The 13,407-nt window shown below is 43.8% G+C and overlaps 1 protein-coding gene across 1 annotated transcript; it reads right to left on the minus strand.

The window, feature by feature from the left end:
- Positions 1-10,175: 10,175 nt before the first annotated feature.
- LOC139169090 (calmodulin, striated muscle-like) lies at positions 10,176-10,632 on the minus strand. The gene has a single exon (XM_070754897.1). It carries the CDS (start codon positions 10,620-10,622, stop codon positions 10,176-10,178), a length of 447 nt encoding a protein of 148 aa, XP_070610998.1. The 5' UTR covers positions 10,623-10,632.
- Positions 10,633-13,407: the final 2,775 nt, after the last annotated feature.

The raw sequence follows: 13,407 nt of genomic DNA on the forward strand, positions 1-13,407 counted from the left end.
AAAGTGAAACACACTTTGCTCTGGTTTAGTTTCAAAGCGGGGAAAAATCAGCACACAAAAGGTCAAAGTCAGTAAAGCAGTCACGAAACACAACGATCAGATAATCCTCCACAATGGCCAAACCCACAGGCTGCTCTTTATAGCAGCCTCACTAATTACTACAGCCCCACCCAACCACAGGTGGCCTCCTTTTCTTTGATAATAATCTCTCAGTTGTTGCTGCCTATGCATCGGTCTCCGCATGCGTGGCTGTATCATTAACTCTTGTTCTGAATCCAAGGAGGAGCTAGATAATTGATCTCCTTCCGAGCTGTCTGCCCCACTCTCCTCCTCCCTGTCACTCATGTCTTCTTGGTCAGAGGAGCCTTCATCAGCAGATTCCACCAGGGGCAAAACAGGCCTGCAACATGTGGAGGTCTCCCCCACATCCACAGTCCTTGGGGCAGGAGCAGGGCCAGAGCTAACCACAACAGATATTGTTATATCTTTATATACCACCAATACGTACTTGACAAAACAAATTAACAAATCTAATAAATTATTATTATGATTAATAATAATTAAGGTAACACCCCTCCCCTCTTAGTTGGACTAACCCAGGGCTAGGCCAAGCTGGCTCTTCTATGACTTGTGGACTTCCACTCCCAGAATTCCTGAGCCAACCATGCAAGCTCAGGAATTCTGGGAGTTGAAGTCCACTTATCAGGGTAGGCCAAGCTGGCTTTTCTATGACTTGTGGACTTCCCCTCCCAGAATTCCTGAGCCAATCATGCTAGCTCAGGAATTCTGGGAGTTGAAGTCCACGTGTCATAGAAGAGCCAACTTGGCCTACCCCTGGGCTAACCCAACCTGTGACATAGTTACGCACACTGATGGCCTGCTACCGGAATGGTAAGGTGCTACATTCCAGCAGCGATTTTCAGGAGGCACATGCAGCTGCGCATCCTTGATGCGCACCCGTGTGAGATTTGGCTTCTGCGCATGCGCAGCAAGTGAAATCTTGTGTGAAGATGCTCACGTGAGCGAGATTTTGGTGATTTTCACTGATTTTTTTGCTTCTGCGCATGCATGGAAGCAGAAATATCCACAAAAATCAAATTGTAAGGCTGTGAATTGGGGCCCGTTGTCTGAAACCAGGACATTGTGTAACCGTGCGTGGAGGGAAGTCTCTGTGGCACCTTGGGGAACGCCTCTGCCATGGTGGGGGTCATGAGGGCTATCAATAACCCCTTTGAGTATGCGCCCATGGCTAGGAGAAACGGTTGCCCATGAGTAGGGCATTCCACTCCATTCTGTTCTATTCCTTATTTCTATTCTATTCCTTATTTCTATTCTAATTCTATCCTATCCTATTCTATACCTTAGTTCTATTCGATTCTTTATTTCTATTCTATTCTTTATTTCTATTCTAATTCTATCCTTTTCCTTATTTCTATTCAATTGTAATTCTATTCTATCCTGTCCGATGGCATTCCATTCTTATTCCTATCTTATCCGATCCTATTCCATTCCATTCCATTCTATTTTTTAATATATTCAGCACTTCCAGTGTGTCTGTATCGCAGAAGAAATAGTCGAGAGAGAAAGAGGGAAAGAGAAAGGAGAAAGAGAGAAGCAAGGAATGCAGGTTTACCCCAAACCACAATACACCCTGGAAACATCCTTGCTGGTTGTCCCAGCTCCATTGTCTTCTCTCTCTCTCCCTCTCTCTCTATCTTCTATCTATCTATCTATCTATCTATCTATCTATCTATCTATCTATATATATATATATATATATATCTAATTTATAATCTGTCTGTCTATCTATTTATCTATCTATCTATTATCTCTACCTATCTAATCTCTCATCTCTATCTATCAATCTCTATCTCTTTATCTTCTATCTATCTATCTATCTATCATTTATCTATCTATCATTTATCTATCTTTCTTTCTTTCTATCTATCTAATCTAATTTATTGTCTGTCTGTCTGTCTGTCTGTCTATCTATCTATCATTTATCTATCTATCATTTATCTATCTTTCTTTCTATCTATCTAATCTAATTTATTGTCTGTCTGTCTGTCTGTCTATCTATCTATCTATCTATCATTTATCTATCTATCATTTATCTATCTTTCTTTCTATCTATCTAATCTAATTTATTGTCTGTCTGTCTGTCTGTCTGTCTGTCTATCTATCTATCTATCTATCTATCTATCTATCTATCTATCTATCATTTATCTATCTTTCTTTCTATCTATCTAATCTAATTTATTGTCTGTCTGTCTGTCTGTCTGTCTGTCTGTCTGTCTGTCTGTCTATCTATCTATCTATCTATTTCTATGCCACCCTTCTCCTGAGATCCAGGGCAGCTCACAGCAAGTAAATACAAAACATATAAGAAATCTAATATTAAAACACTCTAGAAAGTTAAATGCTAAAACATATAAAAATCTAAATTTATATTCTAAAACCCCAATATACAGTATTTTAAAAAACCCTCCACATCCATCCCATCATCTTCAGCCATGGGCTTCACTGTACCAAGAAGCGAAGGTCTGGTGGTGGTAGGGAAGATCTCCTTCACGACGCCTCCTTCTTGGCAAACATCTTCACAAACTCCTCAAAGGTCACCTTCCCGTCTTCATCCAGGTCAGCCTCCTTCAACATGTCCTCCACCATCTCATCGGTGAAACCCGCCTGGAGGTGGAGGAGAACGTGCTCGAAGGATCGCATGATGGTGCCCAACTCCTTCTTGGTGATGACTCCATCGCCGTCTATATCAAAGTGGGAAAAGGCCTCCTTCAAGATCCCAATCTCGGCTTCGGTGAACTCATGGGGCATCTTGGCGGTTGCGTTGCACCCAACGTTGTGTTGCGTTGTGTCTCTCCTCAAGAGAAGCACTCTCTGAGCTTCTCTGTGGCAAGACAGGAAAGCCTAGCGTCTGTTATTAGGAGAATGAGGGAACTACGAGTCCAGTCTCCACCCTACTTGTGGTTTCAGGCCCAATTTTGGGACTGAGGAACCTGATGGAATGCTACCTTGCCACAAGGTGGAAGAAGATGGATTGTTGTTGGGTTGGTTGGTGAGGTAGGAAGCATCCCACAATCCATGGCAACCTCAAACATGGGTGGAAGGTCAGGGATCTTAATTTTCATTGCATAACAAGCCTTGAATTTTCGAAATCGAAAATAAGTCAGTAAGTGTTTGCCTCTGTACAAATCGATGGTGAGACCACACTTGGAGTCCTGTGTACAGTTCTGGTTCTCAAGAAGTAGAGAATGGAACTGGAAAATGTGCAAAAAAGGGCAACAAGGATGATCAAGGAAATGGAGCCCCTCCCTTATGAAACCAGGTTGCAACGCCTTGGTCTCTTCAGCCTTGAAAGACGTTGTTTGAGGGGTGACTTGATCGAAGTGTATAAAATCCTGCACGGGATAGAAAAGGCGGATAGAGAAAAATTATTTCCTCCATCACATAATACTAGGACGAGGGGGCCCTCCCTAAAGCTCAGAGGTAAGAAAGGGAGGACAAATAAAGGGAAATATTTCTTCCCCCAGAGGGTCCTTGGTTGATGGGATTCCCTTCCAGAAGAGGTCGTGACAGCTGTCAGCCTGGAGAGCTTCCAGGCAGGATTAGACAGATTCATGGATGCCAAGTGCATCATAGGTGGTGATTGAAACAGATGTCCAAGTGCTGCTTCTATGTTGGTGGAGGCAGGCAGGGTTCCCTTGGGTCCCATTTGTTGAGGGTCAAGGGAAAGGGAGGGTCTTGCCTTCTCTTTCTACTCAAGATCCCCATGGATCCCCATGGATTTGTGGGTAGCCGCTTTCAAGTAGTGGCTGCTGAGGAAACTGGTTTGGGGGCATGGCAAGGCGGCCATCACTACCGATTCGGCGAATGGGACCAAATTTTCTCCTCGGCTTGTGCTAACCGGTCTGAACCAATAGTAACCCACCACAGAACCACTACAGTTGTTAAGTTAGTAACCTGGAATCTGGCTTCCCCATTGACTTTGCCTGTCATAAGTTAGCAAAAAGGATCGTGTGATCCCGGGACACTGCAATTGTCGTTAGTACGAGTTGATTGAGAAGTGTCTAGATTTGCATCATGTGACCACGGGGATGGTTGTAAACATCAAAAAAGCCATAAGTCACCTTTCCCCCCCCCTCGGCCCTGTTGTAACTTCAAACGCTCACTAAAAGAATGGCTGTAAGTCGAGAACTATGAAAATTAAAAAAAAAACAATTAGTGGAAAAAAGTGGAAAAGAAAGAAAAATATAAGAAACATATTATATTTATTTTTATATTTATCAAATTTGGAAAGACTACTACGATAAAGTCAAAGAACAGAAGAACGTAACAAAATGACTTCTCCCTTCTTCACAAGTATCAACCAATGTTATAACTTCTCAACGTCTCTTAAAACATAACATATGCTTCCTCTACCCCGTCCCCTTTTTATATATATTAATAAATCTTTACAGCCTGGTCATTTCAATCCTGCCGTCAGTAAAATCCATTAAGGCTCACTAGTGATAGCAATGTATCTATTTTAACCTCGGTCAAATAAACCTACTTCGCATTCTTTCCTTTTACTTCTCTAACAATCTCGATCTTTGGTACCTTCCAATGATATCTTTTCTTGGTATGTAGAAGATACTCTTTGTTGCAGGGGGGGGGGTGTTTGCTCCTCCAGGAAGGTTATCTCTTGTAATGATTACTCCTGGCCAGGAGTTTGTAATTAATACTCAACTGAAGCATCACAACAATATGGAAATAGAGATTCTGAAGTGAGTGATAGGTGTAAATTGTGCTGAGGCGTTGAAACCACCATAATTCCTGATGAATGAGCGATTAGAGAATGGGGAAGGAATGTGTTTTTAAAGATAATGGCTCTCTTCCTTGTAGGCAGAAGCTGGATTGCCAACTGGCAGGGATGGTGTAGGAATTAATTTGCTTCATTAAGTAGTTATGCTGTCTGGGGAATTCCGGAAGTCAAACTCCACAGCATCTTAAAATTGCCCAGGGTTGAAAAATACCTCTTCTCAACAAACCCATTGTTCCAGGTAGCATCCAAGCTAAACAACCGCAACAACACAAGAGCACGCAACAGATTCAAACTTAATACGAACCGCTCCAAACTTGACTGTAAAAAATATGATTTCAACAATCGAGTTATCGAAGCGTGGAACTCATTACCGGACTCAATTGTGTCAACCCCTAACCCCCAACATTTCTCCCTTAGATTCTCCATGATTGACCTCTCCAGGTTCCTAAGAGGTCAGTAAGGGGCGTACATAAGTGCACTGGTGTGCCTTTCGTCCCCTGTCCAATTGTCTTTCCCTTCTCTCACTTATCATATATATTCTCTTTCTTTCATATATCCCCTCCTCTAAATAAATAAATAAATAAAACAGAGTCCAAGTCAAAGTATTCCTTGAAGGTCCAATTTATTGCCAGAGCCATCCTCCTACCCACACTGAGAAATCTGAATCTGAGTTTCACATCCAGTTGAAAGTTCACCTCTCTTGTCCCCCCAACCACAAGCTTGTCACGTTGACCACTCAGATTGTGCCAACGTGGCCAGTCCTCCTCCCGCTTCCGTCCAGGTGGGTGGGCATGGGATGACCTTGAACCCCTCGAAAGAATGCTTCATGGCTGCATCTGCTCCCTCATGAAACACCCCCCCCAAGTTTTATTTTATTATTTATTTATTTATTGGATTTCTCTGTAGACTCGGGGCGGCTAACAACAATAATAAACACAGCATGTAAATCCAATACTACAACAACTAAAAAACCCTTATTTTAAAACCAATCATACCTACAAACAAACATGCCATGCATAAATTGTAAAGGCCTAGGGGGAAAGAGTATCTCAGTGCCCCCATGCCTGACGGCAGAGGTGACTTTTAAGGAGCTTACGAAAGGCGAGGAGGGTGGGGGCAATTCTAATCTCTGGGGGGAGTTGGTTCCAGAGGGCCAGGGCTGCCACAGAGAAGGCTCTTCCCCTGGGTCCCACCAAACGACATTGTTTAGTTGATGGGACCCGGAGAAAGCCCACTCTGTGGGACCTAACTGGTCGCTGGGATTCGTGCAGCAGAAGGCGGTCCCTGAGATAATCTGGTCCGATGCCATGAAGGGATTTATAGATCATAACCAACACTTTGAATTGTGACCGGAAACTGATTGGCAACCAATGCAGACTGCGGAGTGTTGGTGTAACATGAGCATACCTAGGGAAGCCCATGATTGCTCTCGCAGCTGCATTCTGCACGATCTGGAGTTTACGAACACCTTTCAAAGGTAGCCCCATGTAGAGAGTGTTACAGTAGTCGAGCCTCGAGGTGATGAGGGCATGAGTGACCGTGAGCAGTGACTCCCGGTCCAAATAGGGTCGCAACTGGTGCACCAAGCGAATCTGGGCAAACGCCCCCCTCGCCACAGCCGAAAGATGTTTCTCTAATGTGAGCTGTGGATCAAGGAGGATGCCCAAGTTGTGGACCCTCTCTGAGGGGGTCAATGACTCCCCTTTAGGGCAATGGACGGACAGATGGAATTGTCTTTGGGAGGCAAAACCCACAGCCACTCCGTCTTATCAGGGTTCCCGTAAACATCAGGCCTTCTACAGATAGTGTAGCAAGCCATTAATTTATCACCAACCTCTGCGCCATCTTGACACCCACTTCCCTTCTAGAATTGATGATGTCACATACTTGGGTAATGAATCGTCTGCAACAAAACAACCAGTTCCCAGCATGCTGTTGGAATTTAAGTCCAGACATCTTAAAGTTGCCAAAATTCGGGGGGGGGGATCTAAAATTGGTTCCTGAAACCCAGCAGTTGCTAGAATTTCTTCATTATAGTATCCTGATTTTTCTTTGACATATATTATTATTCTTCTTGCCTTATGAGCTTGATGAACTGATTATACAGTGGCACCTCCACTTAAGAACTTAATTCGTTCCGTGACCAGGTTCTTAAGTAGAAAAGTTTGTAAGTAGAAGCAATTTTTCCCATAGGAATTAATGTAAAAGCAAAGAATGCGTGGAAACCCATTAGGAAAGAAATAAAAGCTCGGAATTTGGGTGGGAGGAGGAGGAGGAAGAAGAGGAGGAGGACAGTCGCTGCCGAAGGAAGAAGGGGAGGGGAGGGGAATAAAAAAAATTCAAAACTTTAAGGCTTAAAAAAGAAAAAGAGGGAGTCTGAGGTGGCGAGGAGGAGCATGTGCCTCCCATACACCCGGCGCGAGGCTGCCTCCCATACACTGCGCCAGAGAGAGGAACCCAGGGGGAATGGTAGGAAACTGGCCGGGTCTTCGTGCTGCTCAAATTTCCTGGGAATTTTTCTCGGGCTCGGGTTCTTAAGTAGAAAATGGTTCTTAAGTAGAGGCAAAAAAATCTGGAACACCCAGTTCTTATCTAGAAAAGTTCTTAAGTAGAGGTGCCACTGTATTCCTGCCTACTGTGTGAATACTTGAAATTGCCCTACTATTCCTCCACTGTGGATTGCCTTTGGTTTACAATCAAGTGTTGAATTGCACTCCCAGGTGTGCAAAACATTTTGAATATGAATCATGTTGAGGTTGATATGTATTGGAACTTTCCAATTTTAGTGGAAGAATCCTGGCATTATTTTGACTAGGGAAGAGTTCCATGTTTCAAATTTGGAACATTTCAAGTTCAAATTATCTTTGGTGAACGATTTGCATTTATTCATTCAGCATATTTATATAGCCACGGACATCTCACAAACTCACAACACAACAATAGTTAAAAACTCAATAGAAAAACAATCATCTGCTTTGATAAAAGAAAAAAAAACCCCACACAATTACTTTTGCTTCTACTTGGAAACCGTTTCTGGACTTTGTGCTTGGGGTGGGGAAAAAAATGAAACTTTGATTTTGAGTTTTACTGATTAGATAGTTATGGAAATGGGTGCCCTACCACTCCAGTTTTTAAAGAAGAGATTGGACAGCAATTAGTCCTGAATGGTGTTGGGTCTCCTGCTTGAGCATGGGGTCAGACTAGAAGACCCCTAAGGTCCCTTCCAGTCCTATTATTCTATTACTCGGAAGGAACGAAAGAAGAAAGGAAGGAAAGGAGGGAGGGAGGAAAGAAAGAAAGAGAAAGAAAGAAAGAAAGAAAGAAAGAAAGAAGGACCGAAGGAAGGAAGGAAGGAAGGAGCAAGGAGGGAGGGATGGAAGGAAGGAGGGAGGAAAGGGAGGGAGGGTGGGAAGAAAGAAAGAAAGAAGGAAGGAAGGAAGGAGCAAGGAGGGAGGGAGGGATGGAAGGAGGGAGGGAGGAAAGGAAGGAAGGAAGGAAGGAAGGAAGGAAGGAAGGACAATGGATAGAAGATTATTAAAGATAGATCCAATCTAGAACTAAGGAGAAATTTCCTGATAGCAAGCACAATTAATCTGTGGAACAACCTGCCTCAAGAAGTTGTAGATGTTCCATCACTGGAGGTATTTAAGAAAAAAAAACTGGACAGCCATTTGTCTCCTGCTTGAATAGGGGGGTTGGACTAGAAGACCTCCAAAGACCCTCCCAACTCCGTTATTATGTATTTTGTAGTATAGAGAAGTATCTAGCTACTTAGTCACACCAACTGACTTTGTACATAAATGGTTGAATCTTCAAAGTTTCAAAACTTAAAAGAGTTTCAAATCTTTATAATTCTAGAGTAGTCCCATGGTGAGATAGGCAGCCGATGAATTCAATAATGTTTTAAGAATAATTCTGCATAAATTAGGTTGATACATTACAAGAGTTGTGGGTGGCACAATGGTTAGAAATGCAACATTACACTATTTCCTGTATTTTATCTTAGGATGGATATATGTTTATCCCAGGCATGTTTACATTCAGTTCCTGTGGATTTACAAACCACGTCTGCTGGAAGTTTGTTCCATGGATCTACTACTCTTTCAGTCAAATAATATTTTCTCAGGTTGCTTTTCATCTTTCCCCCAACTAACTTCAGATTGTGTCCCCTTGTTCTTGTGTTCACTTTCCTATTAAAAACACTTCCCTCCTGAACCTTATTTAACCCTTGAACATATTTAAATGTTTCGATCCTGTCCCCCACTTTTCCTTCTGTCCTCCAGACTATACAGATGGAGTTCATGAAGTCTTTCCTGATACGTTTTATGCTTAAGACCTTCCACCATTCTTGTAGCCCGTCTTTGGACCCATTCAATTTTGTCAATATCTTTATGTAGGTGAGGTCTCCAGAACTGGACACAGTATTCCAAATGGGGTCTCACCAGCGCTCTATATAAGGGGATCACAATCCCCTTATATTTTGGACTTCTCTAATTATTGGACATAAGGTGGCCAGGGGTGGATTCCCAATAGCGCCACTAACGGTGCGCTGCGCATGCACCTTTGTTTCTCCTGCATGCATCCCAACGTGTTTTGGCTTCTGCGCATGCACAGAAGCAAAATCTTGCACGTAGAATTTTGGCGATTTCACCATGCGCAGAAGCAAAAAATTGGCAAAATCTCACGCATGTGCGTGTTCGTTCTCTCACAAGATTTTACTTCCTGCGCATGAACAGAAGTGAAAAACATACTGGAGTGCACATTCGCACACGCGGGAGAACAGAAGTTGTGTGCGCAGCGCAACTTTTGCTACTGGTGTGCCATCCTCAGTCGTACCGGTAGCAACCCACTACTGAAGGATTGGCCATTCCCAACATCTGGCCATTCCCAACATCTGCTGCATGAATCCCAGCGACCGGTCAGGTCCCACAGAGTTGGCCTTCTCCGTGTCCCGTCAACTAAACAATGTCGTCTGGCGGGGCCCATGGGAAGAGCCTTCTCTGTGGTGGCCCCGACCCCCTGGAATCAGCTCCCTCCAGAGATTAGAACTGCCCCTACCCTCCTTGCCTTTCGTAAACTCCTTAAAACCCACCTCTGTCATCAAGCGTGGGGGAACTGAGACATCTCCCCCTGCCTATGTAGTTTTAGTGCATGATATGACTGTATGTATGTTTTTTATATTGGGGTTCCTTGTTTTTAGATTTTTTAAATGTACAATTGCTATTTTAAATTTTAAATTATTAGATTTGTCAATATATATTGTTTTTTATCACTGTTGTGAGCCGCCCCGAGTCTGCGGAGAGGGGCGGCATACAAATCTAATCTAATAAATAAATAAAAAAGCCCATGTACCTTTATGCTACTTCTCCACCATTATTCGTGCAAATTCTTCATAGTCGACCTTTCCGTCCCCTCTTCTGTCCATCTCCTTGATCAACAGCTTCGCCTCTTTGTCCGTCAGCTTCTCCCCGACAGTGGTCAGGACGTGCCGCAGCTCTGCGGCGTTGACGTAGCCGTCTCCGTTCCTGTCGAACACGCGGAAAGCCTCTCGGATCTCCTCCTCGGTGTCGGAATTCCTCGTCCTCCTGGCCATGACGGCGAGGAACCTGGGGAAATCGACCTTGCCCTTGTAGGCCTCGATCTCGCCGACGATGCTCCGTACCTCGGACTGTGTGGGATTCCTCCCGAGGGATCTCATGGCGGTCACCACTTCCCTGGAGGTGATCAGCCCGTCGCCATCTTGGTCGAAGAGCGTGAAGGCCTCTTTGAGTTCCCTCAGGTCGTCCTCCGAGAGTCGGTTGGCCATCTTGCTTCTCTCGGATTCCCAAACTCACGTCGGTCAATCGTTCTCTCTCAAACAATAACAAACGCAACGCAAACTCCTTTGAAGAAACAGGAAAATCTTGTGAAGAATGGAGACGTGGTGAACGAACCGGAAAGGTCACTCCTCAGCCTCCAGGCTCCGAGGTGCCTCAGTTGGTTTGAGAAAACATCACGTAGGGAAGGGAGGCCTCCAGAAGCGAGGAGAAGGTGCTCCGTGCTTAAGTTTTCAGTGACTGCCACTTCAGCACTTCCAAACAGAATTGGGTGCACCAGTAACCCTCAATGTACGAGGGTCGCCCAGAAAGCAATGCACCACATTTTTTTTCTTCAACAATTATTTATTGAACACAATGAAACTTACACACAAGAAAGAATGATGTTTCTTCTATACTCCCTATTTTTCATGTAATCTCTATCTCTCTTTCTCTCTCAAGAGCTGTAATTCAGCAGTTCAAATCTCACCCCCGGCTCAAGGTTGACTCAGCCTTCCATCCTTCCCAGGTGGGTCAAATGAGGACCCGGATTGTTGGCGGCAAATATATGTTGGTTCTGTAAACTGCTTAGAGAGGGCTGTCAGAGCACTATGAAGTGGTATATAAGTCTAAATGCTATCATCTATCTATCTATCTATCTATCTATCTATCTATCTATCTATCTACCTACCTACCTACCTATCTATCCATCCATTCATCCATCCATCAATCATCTCTCTATCTCTCCATCTCTTCTCTCTCTCTCTCTCTCTCTCTCTCTATCTCTCAAGAGCTGTAGTTCAGTAGTTCGAATCTCCCCACCGGCTCAAGGTTGAATCAGCCTTCCATCCTTCCAAGGTGGGTCAAATGAGGACCCAGATTGTTGGGGGCAAATATATGTTGGTTCTGTAAACTGATTAGACAGGGCTGTCAAAGCACCATGAAGCGGTATATAAGTCTAAATCAATCTATCTATCTATCTATCCATCCATCCATCCATCCATCCATCCATCCATCCATCCATCTATCATCTCTCTATCTATCTCTTTTGTGTGTGTCTCTCTCCTTCCTTCCCTCCCTCTTTCTCTCTCTCAAGAGCTGTAGTTCAGCAGTTCAAATCTCACCACTGGCTCATGGTCAACTCTGCCTTCCATCCTTCCGAGGCGGGTCAAATGAAGATCCAGATGGTTGGGAGCAATATGGGGATTCTGTCAACCGCTTAAAGAGGGCTGGAAAAGCACTGTGAAGCAGTATATAAGTCTAAATGCTATTGCTATTTGCGTGTCAGAAGGTCATGACCCTGCGACACTGCAACTGTCAAAAAGTACATGCCAGTTGCCGAGCATATGAATTCCGATCATGTGACAACAATCCCGGTGGAACAGTCGTGTGAAAATTGGTCCTAAGTCACTTTTTTAAATGATGTAGTAACTTCAAACGGTCGCTAAACAAATGGTTGCAAATGGAACGGTGTCTCTACTTTGGACTTTGCACATTGTCAATGATTCTCCTGACAAAACTATCTTCCCACATTGCAGCAAATACATTAAAAATAGAATCTAACAACATGAAGAGTTCCCAAGAAGTGGCAAGAAAGTTTTAAACTTTCCATGTGGACGCAAGATGGAAAAAAAAAAGCGAACGAGTCAGCAGGCATGCCAGCAGCGTGTTTAAAATTCTTCGAGCTCTGTTCTAATTCAAACCAAGCGTATTAATTTTTGCCTCTTTTGTTCTCTTGCGTTCACTTTCCTTTGCAGAAAATCAAATTGCTTGCAAGGACGCCGCTCCAAACAGTATTAAATATCCGGGGTTGCAGAGAACTAAAATCTGAACCGGTCCCTCTCTATGTCGTCCTTAGTGAATGGCACAAACCAGTGTCTGCATTTCCTGTGTCGGATGAGTAGAGCACCTCTTTCTCCTTCTGTTCACATTTTACCGAGATACGATGGAGAGCATTTTAATATCCCTGTTGGGTTTAGTGGCAGCAGAGCCTCAGATAGAAAGTCCCTACAGAGAGTGTTGAGGACAGTGGAGATTAGAGTAAACTTGCTTCTGGTTATTCAGGATACTGAATATTTTCTTTCACCACACACATCTATTTATTTGCTATATAAAAGACATAATTTGTCGACCTTATTGTTGACTATCACTATCAAGCAACCTAATATTGACCTCTCCAGATTCCTGAGGTCAGTAAGGGGCGTGCATAAGCGCACTAGGGTGCCTCCTGCCCCCTGTCCTATTGTCTCTCCTAAATCTCATATATCATATCTACTATTCTTCTATTCTAATCTTCTTATGCTATTATAATATCCTTCTATTCTCTAATTGATATCTATTCCTAAATTTTCACTTCTATTCTTTCTCTAATATATTTTATAATGGGGCTACCTTTTATATGGGGCTACCTTTGAAAAGTGTTTGGAAACTTCAGATCGTGCAGAATGCAGCTGCGAGAGCAGTCATGGGCTTACCCAGGTATGCCCATGTTTCACCATCACTCCGCAGTCTGCACTGGCTGCCGATCAATTTCCGGTCACAATTCAAAGTGTTGGTTATGACCTTTAAAGACCTTCATGGCACTGGACCAGAATATCTCCGAGACCGCCTCCTGCCGCACGAATCCCAGCGACCGATTAGGTCCCACAGAGTGGGCCTTCTCCGGGTCCCGTCAACTAAACAATGTCGGTTGGCGGGCCCCAGGGGAAGAGCCTTCTCTGTGGCGGCACCGGCTCTCTGGAACCAACTCCCCCCAGAGATTAGAACTGCCCCCACCCTCCTTGCCTTTCATAAGCT

Source organism: Erythrolamprus reginae, chromosome 6 (genome assembly GCF_031021105.1).
Source record: "Erythrolamprus reginae isolate rEryReg1 chromosome 6, rEryReg1.hap1, whole genome shotgun sequence".
Lineage (NCBI taxonomy): Eukaryota > Metazoa > Chordata > Lepidosauria > Squamata > Dipsadidae > Erythrolamprus > Erythrolamprus reginae.

Bases quoted from the DNA above. Each gene is read 5' to 3' on its own strand.
- LOC139169090 (XM_070754897.1), bottom strand. From the start codon at position 10,622: ATGGCCAACCGACTCTCGGAGGACGACCTGAGGGAACTCAAAGAGGCC.